Source organism: Aspergillus bombycis (genome assembly GCF_001792695.1).
Source record: "Aspergillus bombycis strain NRRL26010 chromosome Unknown contig00117, whole genome shotgun sequence".
NCBI lineage: Eukaryota > Fungi > Ascomycota > Eurotiomycetes > Eurotiales > Aspergillaceae > Aspergillus > Aspergillus bombycis.
Genome location: NW_019170119.1, coordinates 7,164 through 25,909, shown reverse-complemented (window position 1 = coordinate 25,909; position 18,746 = coordinate 7,164). Strand labels below are relative to the sequence as shown.

General features: G+C 48.8%; 6 protein-coding genes across 6 annotated transcripts; 3 read left to right on the top strand and 3 right to left on the bottom strand.

Moving 5' to 3' along the window:
• Positions 1-157: 157 nt before the first annotated feature.
• Positions 158-2,679, bottom strand: luA (3-isopropylmalate dehydratase LEU1; the record flags this gene model as incomplete). Its single annotated transcript, XM_022537240.1, has 4 exons — positions 158-2,260; positions 2,317-2,391; positions 2,481-2,512; positions 2,580-2,679. 4 exons carry the CDS (start codon positions 2,677-2,679, stop codon positions 158-160), a joined length of 2,310 nt encoding a protein of 769 aa, XP_022384960.1.
• Positions 2,680-3,419: 740 nt separating this feature from the next.
• ABOM_010111 (aryl-alcohol dehydrogenase Aad14) lies at positions 3,420-4,573 on the bottom strand (the record flags this gene model as incomplete). Its single annotated transcript, XM_022537239.1, has 2 exons — positions 3,420-3,596; positions 3,647-4,573. 2 exons carry the CDS (start codon positions 4,571-4,573, stop codon positions 3,420-3,422), a joined length of 1,104 nt encoding a protein of 367 aa, XP_022384959.1.
• A 1,921-nt stretch (positions 4,574-6,494) lies between these two features.
• Positions 6,495-8,032, bottom strand: ABOM_010110 (UDP-N-acetylglucosamine--dolichyl-phosphate N-acetylglucosaminephosphotransferase; the record flags this gene model as incomplete). Its single annotated transcript, XM_022537238.1, has 3 exons — positions 6,495-7,472; positions 7,529-7,709; positions 7,797-8,032. The coding sequence occupies 3 exons, from the start codon at positions 8,030-8,032 to the stop codon at positions 6,495-6,497; spliced, it is 1,395 nt and encodes a 464-aa protein (XP_022384958.1).
• Positions 8,033-8,445: 413 nt separating this feature from the next.
• Positions 8,446-9,709, top strand: ABOM_010109 (putative nuclear pore protein (SEH1); the record flags this gene model as incomplete). Its single annotated transcript, XM_022537237.1, has 3 exons — positions 8,446-8,628; positions 8,709-9,546; positions 9,606-9,709. 3 exons carry the CDS (start codon positions 8,446-8,448, stop codon positions 9,707-9,709), a joined length of 1,125 nt encoding a protein of 374 aa, XP_022384942.1.
• Positions 9,710-10,246: 537 nt separating this feature from the next.
• On the top strand, positions 10,247-11,704 carry ABOM_010108 (putative proline permease; the record flags this gene model as incomplete). Its single annotated transcript, XM_022537236.1, has 1 exon — positions 10,247-11,704. One exon carries the CDS (start codon positions 10,247-10,249, stop codon positions 11,702-11,704), a length of 1,458 nt encoding a protein of 485 aa, XP_022384943.1.
• Positions 11,705-14,781: 3,077 nt separating this feature from the next.
• Positions 14,782-17,562, top strand: ABOM_010107 (putative PHD finger and SET domain protein; the record flags this gene model as incomplete). The annotated part of the gene is made up of 1 exon (XM_022537235.1): positions 14,782-17,562. The coding sequence occupies one exon, from the start codon at positions 14,782-14,784 to the stop codon at positions 17,560-17,562; it is 2,781 nt and encodes a 926-aa protein (XP_022384939.1).
• Between the last annotated feature and the right edge of the window lie 1,184 nt (positions 17,563-18,746).

Below are 18,746 nucleotides of genomic sequence, written 5' to 3'. Positions count from 1 at the left end.
ATCATTCTTAGCCCAAAACCTTTCCCAATATGGTTGTAATAATTCCTTCGCCAATATAACCTATTACCAAGAATCAAGAGAGTATAGCTGCATAAACGTCGTATCGTACCCGAAATGAAAGAGAAAGAGAAAAGCTAACGGCACTGGAACTTTTTGTTTACCATTCCAAAGGCTCGGTCTTGACATCTCCCCGGTTGGTCTTAGGAAGAGGAGCAGCCTGAACCATGGTGGCACCACGGTTGCCACGCTTCAGATAGCCACTTCCATCGAGCCAGGGAGTTTCGAGAGTACGCTTGGTCTCGAACGTGCGGATCTTGCCTTCCATTTGGAGGGTCAGGCCGATGTCGTCCAGGCCGTTGACCAGGCAATGCTTGCGGAAAGCATCAACGTCGAACCCGGAGAGCCTGTTGCCCTGGGCATCCTTGATTTCCTGGTTGACGAGGTCGACTTCAATCTCACGGCCTGCGCTGGCCTCCGCGGCGATCTTCTGCAAAGCGGCTTCGTCGGAGATCGGGATAGGGAGCATGCCGTTCTTGAAGGTGTTGTTGAAGAAAATGTCAGCGAAGGAGGGAGCGATGACACACTTGATGCCGAAGTCGAGGAGGGCCCAAGGTGCGTGTTCACGAGAGCTACCACAGCCGAAGTTGGGACCGGTGACGACCAGGATCTTGGAGTTGCGGTAGACACCCTGGTTCAGGATAAACTCGGGGTCTTCCTGGCCATCCTTGTAGCGCAGCTCATAGAAGAGCGCGCTACCAAGACCGGTCCGCTTGATGGTCTTCAGGAACTGCTTGGGAATGATGGCGTCAGTGTCGACGTTGGAGCGGTCCATGGGGGCAGCAATGCCCTTAAGGGTGGTGAACTTGGGCAGGCCAGCGCTCGAGCCGGCAGAGGTGTTGGTGTGGGGTTCGTTGTCTGCGGGCTGGTCCAAGATACGGTCGAGTTCTTCCTCAGTGTCGACATCTTCCGCCTCCGGCTGGACATCAACCCTGGGTTGTACCTTGCCCAAAACGGGGCTAGTGACAACATGCTCACGGACATCCGCAAGCTTTCCGACGATACCAGCTGCCGCAGCCATGGCAGGGGACATCAGGTGAGTACGACCCTGAGCACCCTGGCGACCCTCGAAGTTACGGTTCGACGTACTAGCACAGCGCTCCTTGGGCGAAAGAATATCGGGGTTCATACCCAGGCACATGGAACAGCCAGCTTCTCTCCACTCAAAGCCAGCGTCAGTGAAGATCTTATCGAGACCTTCGGCTTCAGCCTGTTGTTTCACGAGACCTGAACCAGGGACGACCATCGCGCGCTTGACATTAGGGGCGATCTGCTTACCCCTAACGACCTTAGCAGCTGCCCGCAGATCCTCAATACGAGCGTTCGTGCAAGAACCGATAAAGACCTTATCAATCTGGACCTCCTTCATAGGAGTACCAGCCACGAGACCCATGTACTCAAGTGCACGCTTGCAGGCAAGTTTGCGGTTCTCATCCTCAAAGTCATCGGGTCCTGGAACAACGCCATTGATAGGAATGACATCCTGAGGAGAAGTACCCCAGGAGATAGTTGGGATGATTTCCTTACCATCAAGCACGATTGTCTTGTCATAGACAGCGCCTTCATCGGAGGCCAGGCTCGACCAGTAGTTGACAGCCTTCTTCCACTCAGCACTGTCGTACTTCGGGGCGAGAGGACGACCCCTGAGGTAGTCAAACGTGATCTGGTCGGGTGCGATCATGCCAGCACGAGCACCAGCCTCAATAGACATGTTACACATCGACATACGAGCCTCCATGCTCAAGCCGCGAATAACAGAGCCGCAGAATTCGATAACGGCACCAGTACCTCCGGCAGTTCCGATAACACCAATGATATGGAGAACAACATCCTTACTAGTAACACCTGCGGGGAGCTCTCCATCGACCTGGATACGCATGTTCTTACTTCTGCGAGAGATAAGGGTCTGGGTGGCGAGGACGTGCTCGACTTCACTTGTACCGATACCGAAAGCGAGGGCGCCAAACGCACCGTGTGTTGAGGTATGGCTGTCACCACAAACGACTGTCGTTCCAGGAAGAGTAAAACCCTGCTCTGGGCCAATGATATGAACGATACCCTGGCGCTTATCTCCCATGCCAAAATATGTAAGTCCGAAGTCCTTTACGTTCTCTTCCAGTGTGGCACATTGCAGACGGGAGTCGGTCTCTTCGATAAACTCTTCGACGTTCTTGAAGTTCTTTCGAGTGGATGTTGGGATGTTCTGCGTCTGAGTTAGCTTCAATGTCATAGGGACGTGGGAAACTTTTGTTGACATACGTGATCAACTGTGACAAGAGTGCAGTCCGGCCGGCGGACTTTCCGACCAGCATTCTTTAGACCCTCAAAGGCTTGCTATGGGAGTGTTAGACCTTCGCCAAAGTACCGTTCGGAACAAGTTGACGGATTGTATAACTTGAATCGTGTGGCGCGGCGCTACTTACTGGTGAAGTCACTTCGTGGACAAGATGTCTATCTGTAGAACGATGTCAATCAAACATGAATTAAACAAATCAAAAGCCGAATGGAGGGAGAGAACTTACCGATATACAACAAGATAGTACCATCTTCTTGCTCATTGACAATATGCGCATCCAAGACCTTGTCGTATAAGGTCCTGGGCTTCTTATCGGCAGCAGGCATGAGGGGCAGAGGAGAACAGGGTAGGAGAGAGGGAAAGGAGGGAGTTATGGAAACAAACGAACAAGCTAGACACAGACACTTGCGTCTTTGCCAACAGTTCTGAAGGAATTATATCTAGGGAACCTGGACAAAATACAGAGATACCTTGGGGAACATTTTAACCCTCTTTAAGACCGCGATGTCGCAGGGCCGCCATCGAGGGGCATCCCCGATCTCGGCTGGTCAGCGGCCAATATCCGGGTGGCAATTGGCCGATTTCGACGCCCCACAGTTCCCCGGGCCCCGACACCGGTGGCTGCGCGCTTAGCCGCGGCGGAGATCACGGGTCCTGACTAACGTTGGGGACGTGATTGCTTGATTTTGAGACAAGAAACCCGCTAGATCAACCGTGCCGTTGCTCTGCGTCACTAGTGTGAGAAAGCTCTTTATGGTCTCCGATACTTTCTCACTGGTCGGGTCGCATGGCCAGACCCGAGTACAGAGTAGACGAGTAGTAGTCAATTCCACATCCTCCTATCTGTAATAAAAAAAATCATGGCATGCGTCTCTTCATAAAGTAAAGAATACTTACCCTAGAGTACTCCGTGTGGAGGCAGTATTTCAAAGCGGGAGCTGAGACCGTACTATGACGTAATAGAATCTCTTAGTTGTGTACTTTATTTAGTATAGCTGTAACATACACATTCAAATCTCAGTTCAACATAAACACCTACGCTACACAAATCACAACAAGAAACACCTTATGGCGGGGTGATAGGCTTGGATGCCGGCACAAAGGCTAGCTGGGCGTTTGCTGCCAGCAATCCAGTTGCACGGCCCGTCACCTTCGGGTCGGGTCCAATGAAGTTGTTGGGGAATCCGACATCCAGTGGCTGGACACTCTCGAGGTATTCAATTTGCTCCGGCGTCAACTTGATCTTCAAAGCTGGATATTGTCATGTAGGTGTTCCACCTTTCTGCCGCCAACCAGTGGGAAGACATTAGTTGCTTTGTGCATGACATAGGCCAAAGCAACAGCCGTTACAGATTCAATGCCATGCTCTGATGCAACCTTGGCCAGTGCTTCACTCATTTTCACTTCATCCTCGATCTGCTCGCCTGCTCCAGTGAAGCTTCTCAATCCTTCATTCTTCTTCTTCCGCTCCTCTAGTGCCTTCTTGGTCTGGAACCTGCCCCCGCCGAGGACATCCCAAGGGGCTAGAGCCATCCCAAAATGACGCGCCATAGGGATAATCTCACGTTCGAAATCACGTATCATCACATTCCACCGGCCTTGGTAGATAGTGAAGGGGGTCTTACCATGAGCCCGAGCGTAAGTGTTGGCGGCACTCACAACCCACGCAGGGGAATCCGAGATTCCTAGGTAGAGTACTTTGCCCTGTTCCACCAAAATGTGAAGGCTGTCCATGATTTCCTCGATAGAGGTGGTATGATCCCACCAGTGAAGGTATAGAATATCGATCCAGTCCGTTTGGAGCTTGCGCAGGGAGTCACGCACACTCATGTGTAGACTGCGGCGGTGGTTACCGCAGTGGTTCGGTGCGTTGCCCTTTCCAAGTGCATACGACTTGTAGTCCGTAGTGAATTTGGTCGCAATGACGAGTTGATCACGATTCTTCCGGGAAGTCATCCATTCGCCTAGCCAAGCTTCCGATTGCTCGTTTTGGTAGTTGTTGGCAGTGTCGATGAAATTGCCTCCGGCTTCGACGAAGGCATCCAACAGCTTGAAGGAGGACTCTTTGTCCATGGATCCCATAAAGCCAGACCATGAATCCCCGATGGACATAGCACCCAGTTGCAGTGGCGACACGCGGATGCCCGCGGTTGAAGATAGGACGCGGTAGCGACCCAGCTCGGTGGAGGGCTCTGGGGCAGGCGCGAAGATTGCGGACATGTTGAAATATATACTCTTCAAGTGTATGAAACAAAGCTTTGAATCAGAAATTGATACTAAGTAATGTACACAAGAACCATCCACCCCAATCCTGATTGTGGCCCGTATTTATAACTCCCATGTTGGACCCAGTCTGCACGGAGTTATGGATGGAGTTACATCATAACCGCAGTTAACAGGTATTTTGAGTTGAAATTTCCCATGGGGTTAAGACACGCTTAGGCCGATGGATGACAGGTGGAATAATCCAGATCGGCGACAGGAGTAGCTAAGTTTAGTATGTACCTTAACTCCGGGGTCTGGTGGGGCTGAATAGTGTTCCCTCTCCCGTTTATCTCCGTGCATGGGATGACCGTTGTGTACAGTGGGATGCCAAAAGTTTGAAACTATCCGCTTGACCGCCTAACATACCGCTATATTTCAACCTTATCAAATTCAGTGCTTGAGCCTACACACCTCTATCTACACATTAAATTATAGCTTCTAGAGAGGATATAGATATAAGTTATTGAGTTAGATAGCTGGTATAGTAATTATTAAGACCCAGGGAGGGAGTTTGCGAGATTTCTGCCACACAGAATAGTAAAATTAGGAAAGCGGTTAAACTGGGCAATAAATGGACGGTTTCAAACTTTTGACATCCCACTGTATCATGTCCCAAACATTAAAAACTCGGAGTTCTATACATTTTGTCGAAATACGGAGGTATTTGATCCAAATTTGGCCATCATCAAAATAGGACAATACACAATCTAGTTGTACTTGGATCTCAATCGGAAACCAGGCATTGAATCGGTGTAGTATACTATAAGGCAGCGGGGGACCATTTACATGGGTGCTCTAGAGGGGAATTTTTCCACCCAGAATCTTAATGGGATGCGAATAATGGTGAAATCAATCCTCTGAAACACTGTACTTACCCTATCTTAAGTGGTGAAGAGGCATTGAATGAGCGCCGTTTTGAGGTATAGAAACCGCCTCCCACCTGGGGGCCATTCAAGTCATTGAAGGGGTGGATTAGAGATAATCCTATCCTCTTGAATTCCTCTATCAAAAACTAGCTACATGGCTATGGGGAAAGAAGTACTGGCTGTTATCCGATGCACCGAAATAGTACGATGGCTAACGATGAATACTGGAGTCTAGGGCAATTGCCTGACGCCTCCCCTGACCCAGAAGAATAACTATCTCTCCGTCTGTTTCCTTTTATTTTTTTTTCAGTTACAGTGGCTTCATTCTGTCCTGTGTCTCCTTCCTTCCTCCTGTTATTCTCTCATGTTTTCATTAAACCTATGATGAGGGTTATGTCACCATGTGGCAGTCTTGTCTTTCATGCTAAAGTTGCTATTACATCATAGTTATAGTACGCGACTACTAATATCATAAGTCGTAGTACATTAACAGTATCAATACTCTCGGCGTTACTAAACTTTATATTGATCTTTATTTGAGTCAATATAGTAGGTAAAACCCTCTTTAAATATAGCACATTACCATACCTTTGCTTTGATATTAATCCTATACCCCCTCAATATTAAGCTTCTAGTATAGATTATATATCCCTTCCCCTAATAGCTAGTACTCTGTTTACTAGTCCTTCTATTACCAATCCTGGAATCCTTTACATAAAAGATCTTTTACCTACCACGACTAAAGATAGTGAAATCGAAATATAGATAGCAGGGTAAAAACTATACAGCTGTTATAGATAGCATTTCTTTATCTCTTGCTACTAGATATATATGCGAAGTTAGCTCTAAGAGAAAGGAATAACCCCAGTACTTTAAGACTGGACAGTATGAGACTATAAGGTACGACTCCATACGAAATACTTATGGAGGATAGTGGAGATATAGGTAAGGGACTTACCTTCAGATTCATTGATAATTGACAATGAGTCCATCTTCAGTTCTATTCTATATTAATGAGGCAAAAATGCACGGTTATCTTCGCGAAATATGAGCAATGCCAGCCGATGCCGCACAAATAGACCGAAAAGCCCACAGACAACTTGAACCGCAACCATACTCCATGCCAGCCGATTCTCTTTCATTGGTCCCATCCACACCAGCCACAGATTAAGTATCGTCAAGTTAGTTGATTCCACAATTTGACCTTGGTCGTTTTTTTGTAACACGCACCAATCGCAGCCGATGAAGAAGCTCCAGCCAACGGCGAGTAGTGGCGAAGGTGGTACCGTCCACTCCGTCACAGAAGCGTCAAGCAGTCCAGTCACGGCATTAAACTTGGGCAATCTGTGCCGAGGACAAGGAATCAACTTGAACAGTTGCGGGGTCGAATATAGGAAATTGAATATCTGCGGTATAAAAAGCAGAAGTAACGTTTTACTGAAATGTCCCAGGATACCAACGACGGCAAAAACCATCCCCGCAAAATAGCAGTAGGTGTCTCCGACGAACACTTTGGAGGGGTACCAGTTGTGCAACAACAGGGCCAACGACACTCCAACAAATGGAAGCAAGAAATAAAGGGAGAAGAGATGCGAATCAGTGGCAGGGTGGGGATACGGCGTGATGGGCGCAAGATACAGCGCATCATTCGCTATGAGCAAGGTTGCGATCACCAGAGACTGAGCTACCTCAACTCCGTTAATCCCTGCCAACATGTTGATGGAGTTAGGGCAGAAAATAGCCACTGCAGCCATGTATACGTAATACAGCCATCCGAGATCAACAAATGAGCCCAAGTAAGGCTGCAAGGGCACTGGAACGACAACCTGTGTGACACCAAAGTCCACAAAGTAAACTATAAGCATTGGGATTGCTCCGAAGGCTGGTATGAGAACTTTGTGTCTCCATCGGATGTCAAGAAGGTCATCACCCAATCCCAGGATGACAATACATTGCAGAGAAAGGAGCCCAGAGAGGTACGATGCAAGCTACAAACTTTGTCAATAAAGCGATTTAAACAAAAAGCAGCTAGAGAATCACAAACCCTTCCGTGAGGAAATCGGTGGAGCATACGACCAGTCTCAACGTGATGAACTTCAAGAACAACATCACGGTTACCTCCACCTGAAGTGGCGGCCACAATGTCTTTGTAAAAAGCAAATGGAATAAAGAAGATAAGCGCCAGAAGATACACAACTGCGCATACGGCGCCCATTGTCTCTGGGCTGGTACAGGAGAAAGTTAGTTCCAAAATCATCTAGTGATTGCGCTCCGCAGTTCATTACAGCAACAATTGTCAAATTAATACATACATTTCAGGTCTCTTTGGTTTCGCCATATCTCTTCCCTTCAACCCTGCCTTCATGAAAACTGGCCCCAGCCATCTAATCAGGCTGTACGCGACTGCAAACACAATTCCACTAAATGCAATGGATGCTACCAAAGGCGCGCCCTCATCCTGGAAGGTGTTGAGAAGGATGCTAGCACAGATGCCCACTAGCATCAAGAGACGCCAGGTCTCCTGGAGAGAAAGAGAACTCGAATTCATCATAAATGACAAAATTGCAGCATTTCTCCCCTAGCCGTGTAAGTGTTCCTCTCTACTGGGACAGAGTCTAAAGATCAATAGAGAGAGCCACTTATAGATCCCGTATAGAAAGATCAATGGAAGCAATCTGGCTTCAAGGCGATAATTCTGCCAGATAAATTTGACCGCTTATCTCGGGCGGTAGGTCAGAAGCTGTTCAAAGATCATCCGCCCGTCGTGTGCCTTACGTAATGCTTCATTATTGACCCGTTTGTTGCTTCATGCACGCTTGTCTGGTCCCATACATGGGTGAAAGCGTCGTCATTCTTTTGGCACATACGCAACTTATCGGCCCCCTAATTACGCGTGTATATTACTCGCAGCGTAGTGGCTGGCACTGAAATTCTAATTGGTGATTTTAAACCCAGCCCGAGATGTCTGGATTCGCCGATTTCGACGCCGGTCATCGTGACTTGATAACTGTCACTAAATTCAATTTCTATGGTAATCGCATTGTTACGGCCTCTTCTGATCACCGTATGAAAGTATGGGATCAGAAAGATGGCGAATGGCAATTAACTGACACCTGGCGTGCACATGATGCTGAGATCCGCGATGTAAGCAAAACCACGTTCCATAGTATTCAGTTCCCTCTGTAGTCCGTACTGTGCCAAATGCATACTAACTGGTTTCCTAGGCAAGCTGGAATGGTCCGTTTACGGGCCAACATATAGGTAGTGTTGGTGAAGACATGAAATGCAAGATATGGCAAGAAGATGTCACTCAACCTCCTAACTCTGGCCGACGCTTCCGGTCTATCTTTCGCATGACGGCACCGCACCGGCATCCGTTCGTCTCAATTGACTTCCGCAATATTGACCTCGAGTCATGGCTTGCTGTCATTACACGAGATGGGTTCCTGATGGTCATGGAACCCGTAAGTCCAGATACACTTGCGGACTGGCAGCCTCTTGATCAGTTTCGTGTTTGCACTGCACCCCAAAGGGGAGAGGAAACAAGTTTCAAGGTGCAATTCCACCACGACCCCACAGATATCACCCACTCTGTTTTGCCATCTTCGGATCGTAAAAGCCTCTCACTGGTAGTGGCAGCTATGGACAGTGTGAAAGTATATCGCACCGATGCCAGTCGACGTTTCTATCACGCAATTGAGCTGTCGAGCCATGGAGGCCTTGTGAGAGACATATCTTGGGCCAATGGCTCCGTTCGTGGCTATGATCTTATTGCTAGTGGTTGCAAGGACGGCTTCATCCGAATTTTCGAGATTCACACATCCGCCGCGGACAACGAGCCTCACGGTTCGAACGGCGAGCAATCCCGCCCATCCACACAATCATCTTCGATCCGTGCAACAGCGCAATCGGGCATAGGTTCCGCCCTTGCGAGTCGCGCTCCAATGTCTATGGCCAGCCGCTCGGCAACAGGAGATGCTCAATTTAAGCATACCTATAAGGAAGTAGCGTGCATCGACAGCAAACATCTCGACGTGTGGCAGGTGGGCTTTTCGTACGCTGGTCAGTAATACCCCGCTGAACTGCCCGTTCATATCCAATCGTATACTAAACGCCCACAGGTGATTGCCTCATTTCCTCTGGCGACGATGGGACTGTACGATTTTGGAAGAAATCCCTATCAGACGAATGGCTGGAATATGCCGAAGCTGATATGACTTATTGATGGACATGCTTTCGCCACGACAATGCTTTTCCGTCCCCACATGATGCAATGTCGTTTTGTAATTTTTGTTGCAATATCCGTAAGGATAGATTGCTTCATGAGGGACATGGTTACTCCTTGATTTTATACGATCTAGCATCCTATTGTTGTGTTTACTAGACAGTGATACCCATACAGCCCTGGCTTATATTATTGGGTAGACAAGCTTTTTGCTTGTCTCGCACAATTGACTATAAGTAGAATCGAGCTTCCCTTTCTTTACCTGTCCTTTCTAATGTGGGGTTTCCCCCTGGTTGTCAACGACGCTGGCCACTGTTCCTTCCTTGGGCGAAACGACATGCGGGCCCACTCCATGATGCTATCGATGGGGGAAGGAGCAACCTTCAATTCCATTTGCACCACACATATTTCATTATCGCCAGTCGAGTGTGTTCTAAGATATGTGTGAACATTTTGTACTGTGTCAATGCTTTAAACCCCAATGCACGGTTCAGTGACGGAACCACGTCCTATATCGTTTTTAGTTCCATTTGCACAATGGCTATAGGACCTACTCTAGGGACCGGGTTGTTTATCGGTTCCGGTCAGGCTTTAGCTGCCGGTGGTCCAGCCTCATTGCTCGGCTCCTACATATTCATATCCGTATTGGTATACTGCGTATCGACGGCTGTCTCAGAGATCGCGGCTCACCTACCCTCTAAGAATGGCACAATGGTCAATCACACTTATCGCTATGCTTCGTCCCATTTAGGATTCTCCCTCGGATATCTACGCTGGTTTTCCATAGCTATGTTGGTCCCCTTTGAAATCACCAATGCAATGGTCAACCTTGGCCTTTGGAATCCCGGAGCTAGGCTTGCAATACGGATCAGCATTGTCACTGCCATAGTTTTCTTCTTCAACATGTTGCCAGAAAAAGTGTTCAAAAGATCAGAGGCTGCGTTTACAGCTTTGAAACTTGTCACAACCATCGGCCTCATCATTATTTCTGGCTATCTCGCCGTTCGTGGGGTCCCCGAATCTGCTGCGCGGGGTTTTCGATACTGGCACGAACCTGGTCCTATGAACGAATATCTCACTGACGGCCATTTGGGCCGGCTTCTAGGGCTAGTTCAGTGTATCCTATGCAGCACTATATCCTTTATATTCAGCCCCGAATTGATCGTTCAGCGAGCGGAGCAAGGGGATTCAGAGTCGACCCGAAGTATTTTGAACGTGACTCGAACTGATTGCATCCATCTTTCCGCGCTCTATATCTTGAGTTCTCTAGCCATCACTCTGGCTAGCCCATCGGACGAGCCTCTTTTGACGAATCATGGCATCGGTGCTGGATTATCGCCCTACATTGTGAGTATCAGAAGATCTGGGATTCCTATTCTACCAACCGTTGCAACAGCTCTCATATTCCTCTCATCTGTGGCCTCTGGACGGTCATTCCTCTATATATCATCTCGTACCCTGTGCTCCCTGGCCGAGACTGGACATGGCCCCGAGTTGTTCAAGCTACGCAATGGCTACGGTGTGCCTTATATCTCCGTCGTTATATCAGCACTGTTCTCTGGGTTTGCATATCTATCCTTGGCGATGTCTGCGTCACTCGTCTTTAATCTGCTCATGTATTTCATCACCACGTCCGGCTATATTTCATGGTTGTTCTCGTGTGTTATCTATTTCCAGTTCCGACGGACAACAGCACTACAAGGGTTCACACCGGCTAGCCAGACACGTATCCAACCGTACGGTGCATATTTCGGTATCGCAGCCTGTACTTTTCTGCCCTTGGCCAACGCCCTAATTCTAGCAGCCCCGTCGTGGGTAGTTGCGAGGAACTCTATTCCTACGTACATAGCCGTGTCTATTTTCCTTCTACTTTACTTTGGGCACCTGATGAAGTCCATCATTACACGGCGACGTCTTGAATCCGGGAATCTCCGAAGGCATGGATGTGGTGATATCCTTGAGAAACGCTCCACAAGACCCCGGAGTTGGACATAGTGGCAGGAGATTCCGGATTTGGTCTTGTTCCCGCGCTTAAACTAGAAGCCAAAAGACCTTGGAACTTGGTGATAAAACAAAGTGTAAGGTTCAATCTTAGGCAGGCTTGGTACTATACCTATTCGATTATTGTTATTCTTATTAATACTTGAGTGATTGATTCCTGTGGCCTAATCTTGGGCCAAGTTGAAATCATTAACGGAGTAGTAATGTATCAGTTGGCTCCACATGATTGTTCTCTGACCAAAGAACGAATCTGTACTGGCAATAATAATAAGAATATTAGTATTAAAGATCGGGACGACATTAATAGCAAGCAAGTTTGCTTGGCTTCGCAAGAAGGCGTGCCCCTTAAAACGATCTAGTATTCTGTAGTGTCTCCATAGTGCCTGAGGACGGGGGGCAATCGACTCCCCAGGCACCGAGGCACCCCACGGGCCTCGTCTTCGCCACCGGCAGAGTGAGCAGCCCTCCTAACATGATTAATTCAGGGCGCTAAAAAGGCCACTTGCTCCCGTCCACTAGAGGGAAAAAAGGAAGGCCATTACTATTTTTTTCCCTCCTCTCTCTCGAGCATTGTTCGGGTTATGGTCAATGTTTCCCCTTTGCTCTTTTCATCCTCATCCGCTTCGGGTTGAACCATTTTTTCCTGACAAAATTCCGTAGCTGGTTCTACCTAATTATAAGGGCTCCGTCTACCCCTCTGTTTCTCTCTCTTTTTTCTCTGTGAACCCCCTGAACTTGTCATTTTTTTTGTCTCAGTGTCTTGATCAGATCATGTTATCCTTGACGCGATCCCGACACATGGTCCAGATGACTCGCCTTTCGGTCATTTTCTCCAGTCCCCCCTCTTTCTCACAACATCCCATTACCGCTACTAACCTCCTGGTGATCCACCATCGACCCCTACGAGAATGACTATCATCCTCTCATTTGGTCTTCCTTATCACAACCACAGACTACCCTTCTACCTTCCTTTCTTTCCTCAACTTCTTTACAGTCCAAATACTTTTCATGACTGGCCCAGTCCTTGGATTTTTCTACTCATCTCATGATAAAATGAGGACCCTGGCAATACCTCATCATCCAGTTCGGACCTCCCTCGCTTTGCACGCCAGTGTGGCTAAATTAGTCCTGATGAACATGTCCATTAATATTGCCCGTCTGATCTGATATTTTTTCCCCTTTTCCACTCATCTTCTTTGGCTCTATCCCCTTTCTTTTTCTATCGCTTCAACTTACAAAATTAGATTTGCCGCAACCCCCTATGTGCGTGCGGCTCTACTATAAGAAGTATTGGGGCTACCTACTAAATTTGCCGCAAGTGTTGATCTGGCCTACTACAGCATTGAACTGGCGAGATCCTCTTCTGTTTTGCTCATACTTGACTTTGCTCTGGTGCTAACCGTGTCTGTCACTAACCCTGCATTTCATGCATCCGAAGTTGTCCTCTTCGCTTTTACATTTGCCCCTTCTGGCCAGCTGATCCATGATGCTTGTTGTAACGCATATATGATACGTGCTGGTAGGACTGACCTCAGACGGGCGAAGTTTTTGCCCAATCTTTCCCTGCATTGAAGGTGAAGTATTACTTATCATTCCTTTTCTATGCTCTGTGACTTCTGCATTTACTCCTAGCCATTGCTTTTGCTTTTTTTTTCTCTCTATACCCGACCTTTGATTCAACACATCACGGCTATGATCACTACGTTCTCAGCCTGTCAGTCAGCCTTACTGCCTTGATGATCTTCCATAATTTGTCGCTCTTTGCGTCTTCTCCACTATGCCTGAAATGAGCCTTGGCACTACCTTTCCCTTCTGGGACCGAGGGCAGCACTCCATGCCGAAAATGGATAGGCGGGATTTTCGACCGTCAATTCCCCAGGCAGCACTGTTGGCTGGGACGGCCTGACTTCTCAGGCCGTCCCCCAGTCTGGGTCCAACGCCCTCGACCCAAAGGTCGGCGTGGGTTCGTTTCCGGCCGACCTCGAAAGCCACCTTTCCTTTTGTTCTCCTGGTCCTTTCGCACTTCCCCCCTCCCTTACGATCTGGCTCGCAATTCGTTCTTCGGACGGGCAGGTTCTCTCGCGCTCGTCCGATCGCTTTCCCTACTTCCCACACCCCCCTCTCGTTTTCCTTATTAATTATGTTCTTCTTCTATCTACGGATTCCGCCCAAGGCGAGAAAATAAAGAAAATTAATCGCCTAAGATCAGCAACTGCTTTCCCGCCGAGTGAGAGCGGGTGGGAAAAAATATTCCACGCTTTTCCTCTTTTACTCTGGGTCTTGGGACGCGCCGCTTGAATGGCCCATCCGTGGCTTTAGCTTCTCTCTCTCACAACTCTCCCTCCCTCTCTTCCTTCCTCTCCCTCTCCCTCTTGTTCTCAACCTTTACTCTCCTTCGTTCGTCTTTCCCTCGTCTATCCTCCCATTTCCGTTTTCCTTTACTTCTTTCATTGCTCCTACGTTCTCTCGCCACGTTTACCTAATCTTTTCCCTTCTTGTCTCCCTTAACTTGATCCTTCTTCATAGGTGGAATCTCCTCACCATTTTCTGGCCTCATCTCACCTCCCTGTCGCCATCATCCCTCTCCATGCGATTCGTGGCCCGACCGCCTCTTTACGTCCATCGGTTTCCGATTCTCGATACATCTCTACTCTCTCACGGTCGCACGCGCCAACGAGATCGACGACTCTACTAAGACCTTGATAATCGTTCACCCCTTTTGCACCTCTCGACCAGATTGTCTTATCTAGCGACACATATCTTGACAACTACCGAGCGACTGTACCAGCCTGGATCCCCACAGTATACTTGGACTCGCCTGACTTGTTCCTGTCAAACAATACTGGAATTTTCTTGGTCTTGCTCTCCTGGATTGACGGTTTCCTCCGTGGATCTTCAGCTTCTTAGCTGTATCAGCGCTGATCATAACGAGCTATATAAGGAGGCAATTGTCGGTTAGGCAATAAGTGACATGTGTGCTGGGCTTTGACGGATTATCCGTGAGCCTTTCTTCCAATTGAAACCCACTGCGCGTTCACTGTTTAGCCTGAGAGGAGGTATCCTGTCAGATTATGACAGATACCTCCCCTGTCGTCATCACGTATCCAGCCACGGAGCCTTATCCGGTCGCCGTCCCTCTGAATTCGCCTGCCGTCAACGGCGCCGTTTCCGACTCCGCTGCCCCCGAGGAAGAGGAACCGTATACCATCAAATGCATCTGTGCCTTCGAAGATGACGATGGAAACACGGTCTTCTGCGAAGGGTGCGAGACGTGGCAACATATTGAGTGCTACTATCATGGTCGGGACGTACCAGAGGTCCACAATTGCGTCGATTGTGAGCCCCGCCCTTTGGACGGCAGGCGTGCCACAGAGCGGCAGAGACGTCTCAGGGAACAGAGCGATGGCGGTGACCGGAAAGCTAAACGTTCAGGGACAAAGAGTCAGAAGAAAAAGGCTAAGGATGGCGAACAAGTAAACGGCATCCACAATCGATCCGAGTCCAGTGCCCGCGACCAGCCTCCGGCGAAAAAGGCTAAAACCAACCATCGTGCCTCTGGGTCCGTCAGCTCCTTGGCGGGTGTGCCATCTCTTCCTCCAGATTCTCGTAAACGTACCACGACTTCAATGAGTCCCACAAAATCATCAGGCTCTTCTATTCCCTTATATTCGAATGAATTCCTCCATCTCTATGATCATGACAACCATCATGTCAATACAGATAGTAATCTGTTTGTCAACCTTGAACTTGCCACGCATTTGGCGAAATGGGTGAACGAGCCCGGCGCACTTGCTCATGATTCTAACGGGCGCTCTGCGCAGGATGTTTTCACCTGGTCGGGCGGGGCGCTGGACAGATCACATTGGCCCTCTCTTGCAACAGAGACCATCAGAGATCAGAACGTTGACATTGACGGAATTCATCCAACTTGGAAGATCCTCAAGACGCGGGATCCTGTCAGAAAGGACGAGATCGTGGGAGAGATCACGGGCAAAATCGGACCACTTTGGAAATACTGCGTTGAGGCCAGTAACCGCTGGCAAGAGCTTCGTCATCCAGAGCCTTTCGTTTTCTTCCACCCTCAGTTACCTCTCTATATCGATAGTCGCCATGAGGGAAACATACTCCGCTATGCGCGACGATCTTGTCGTCCTAATGTCACCATCAGAACCTTCATCACCAACGAAGTGGAGTATCATTTTTGCTTTGTTGCTAAAGAAGACATAGCGGCCGGTTCAGAGATTACCGCCATGTGGTACCTAGACCCACAATTGTTTGAATCGACCAATGGTGTCGTCAAACAGGAGTTCAGTGACAACGCACAGGATGTGGCGGCCATGTGCATTAGCAATGTACTATCTCACTTTGGCGGCTGTGCCTGCGTTGCCCCACCTAATTGTTTGTTGGCTAATGTGGATCGTCGCCGGCATCCGAGAGTATTGGAAACCAACTCGAAGCAAATGAGTCTAAAACGGAAGAAAGCCAAAAGCAAGTCGAACATTTCTCCACCGGCGTCCAATAGCCGTGCTGGCAGCGAGGCTACTAAAAATCTGGAAGAAGACGACCAGACGGATACCCGTTCCACGTCAGGCTCTGCACGAGGTCAGACCCGTAGTCGCGATCTCACACCTACATTGCAGACGCCTACTGAAGGCCTTGTATTCGGCGAATCTGAGCTCTCAGCTCGAGAGAAACGGAAAATTGCTGCTGCGGAGAAGAAATTCCAGCAATTGGAACAGGATCAACAAGCTTCACACCGGAGAAAGAAGCGAGCCAGCGGTCAGTCCACGCAGATAACACCGGTCATTGGAAACGTGTCGGCTCAGGCAGGCTATTTCACACACCTAGGTGGTCGTGATCGCCAGTCTCACTCGCCGACATCAGCTATCTCCCCGGGATCTTTACCTGGAGGCCGCCATGACTCTCCGCGAAAGGTATCGAGTCATGGACCCCCTTCACTGCGATCTCGGCTCAGGCATCCTCAGTACGTTGACTCAGCGACGCAGACAGAACTCGATGTTAGTGATAGCCCCTCACCGTCTAATACTCCATCTCGGCGACCCAATTTTGTCTCATTCACCCAGCGGCTGCTGAAGCGATGTTATGCGGATCGTATACGACTGGAACAGACTAGTCAACAACACTTCGTGTCGCCCTCTGCGCAGTCAAAGCATGCCACACATCTGATGTCCCCTGTGTCAAGCCCGCGCGCCGGGCCACCCACAGTTACCACACCGAGCGTGTCGGGTGACCGGAGAGACATGGAAATGAAAGATGCCGTGTCCCCAATGGGTACCTCTCCAGGATGGCAGCAAGAAACCTCGCCATTATCAGGCCGAAGTTCTGTCAAACCTCCACTGCCACCACCGTGGCCATCCACTGCTGCTCATAACTCTCGAATACCGGGCGGCAAAGTAAACAATCATCGTGTTGATCTCCGCGTTCCACTTCCTCCTGCTACCATTCCCTCCTTACCTCCTGCCAATAGCCCAGGGTCCGTTGCACCAGTTGTGATCTCGTCACCATCTACCTCAGACACAGCAATCCCCGGGTCTAGCGTAACTGCACCTAGCCCGGTGAAGAAGAAGCTTAGTTTAGGGGACTATCTCATCCGGAGAGGCACTCTCACTACTCCCACATCCGAAAAGCCCCAAGCTCAGGCCACTCCGATGCCCCCGACCAAATCACTCACAGCCCAACCCCACATGAGTCGCGAGTTATCTACAGTTAGTAACAACGAACATGCACAGGGCCGGGCCGTCGGAGAAGGAGGAAGTGCCAAGTCCTCGGATGTTGCGATGAAAGATGTTTCTGGGTCGACACAGGCTTCCCAGCTGTCGTCGCTTTCCTGAGATGCCAGACCACCCCTCATCCAGGCTGCCTCCTAGCGGCGGTGATGGTAGTGACAGTGGGCAGTGTGTTATTTTTATCTATTACTTGAATCTGTACACGATGGGAATTGGCGTTCAGCCGTGGATATGTTTTCTCTTCTTGGGCTTATTTCTGTTTTCTGTTTCTTCTTTTTCCCGTTTTGTGACGGCGTATCAGGCGCGTGGATGGAAAGGTTGGGAAATAAACTCTGGGATATGAATCGGCAAAGGGTATGTATGGTGTTGAGGTTGACGATCACTCGTCACTTATGTGCAGCATCTGCTTCACGATTATCTGTATTAGCTGTGTTCATTTGTTTTCTATACCTATTTTTATTATTATTATTATTATTATTATTATTCATTATATCAGGCTTCTTCTATGACGACATCGCCCTGTTGTCCTGTGAGAGATACGGCCTTAATGGAACCAAGTCGATCGAATGATGAGAAGAAAAAAACAAGATACCTTTCAATCTCCACTTTCTCCACTTCTATCCCATGAATGTCTGTAGGAAGGAAGCCATGTTGGCAATCGACTTTCCCAATGGGCGGACTTGGAAGGGGGAGGGATGATCATGTGCGCGGGGTAAGTCACATCTCATATCAGTCATCATAGTATCCCTATTGTTCCATCAACAGAGCCCATATCCCTTACAAGAAGATGCAGCCTCAGCAGCCTAATCTTCAGCCACAACCATCTCCACAGGAAGACGCGCATAATGCCTCCCATTTGGAACTCGAACAACCGTCTCTGCCCCCAACAGATCAAGGAAAGGATGCTTGGTTGATGTTAGCCTCGTGCTGCTTAATCCAATTACCAGTCTGGGGTACAGCCACTGCTTTTGGGATGGTTATAGATAAAATGTTGACACCCCCTCGCTAGGTTTTTCTCTCGTCTATGGGATCTTTCAAGAGTACTATTCCTCGCACAATGGGCTTCAAGGGAGCAAAGGGGATTTGGCAGTAGTTGGAACAACTTCAACTGTACTATCCCCAAGTCCACCTCTCAACCGATAGCAGTAGGACGGGTGTACACTAACGGTTGTTTTGGGTTGTCCAGGGAATTCTCTATCTTCTTTCCCCCGTATCTTTCACCCTTCTCACCCGTTTCCCCCAGTTACAGAAGTACTGTGCTTCTGTCGGCCTGTTCCTCAGTGTTTGTG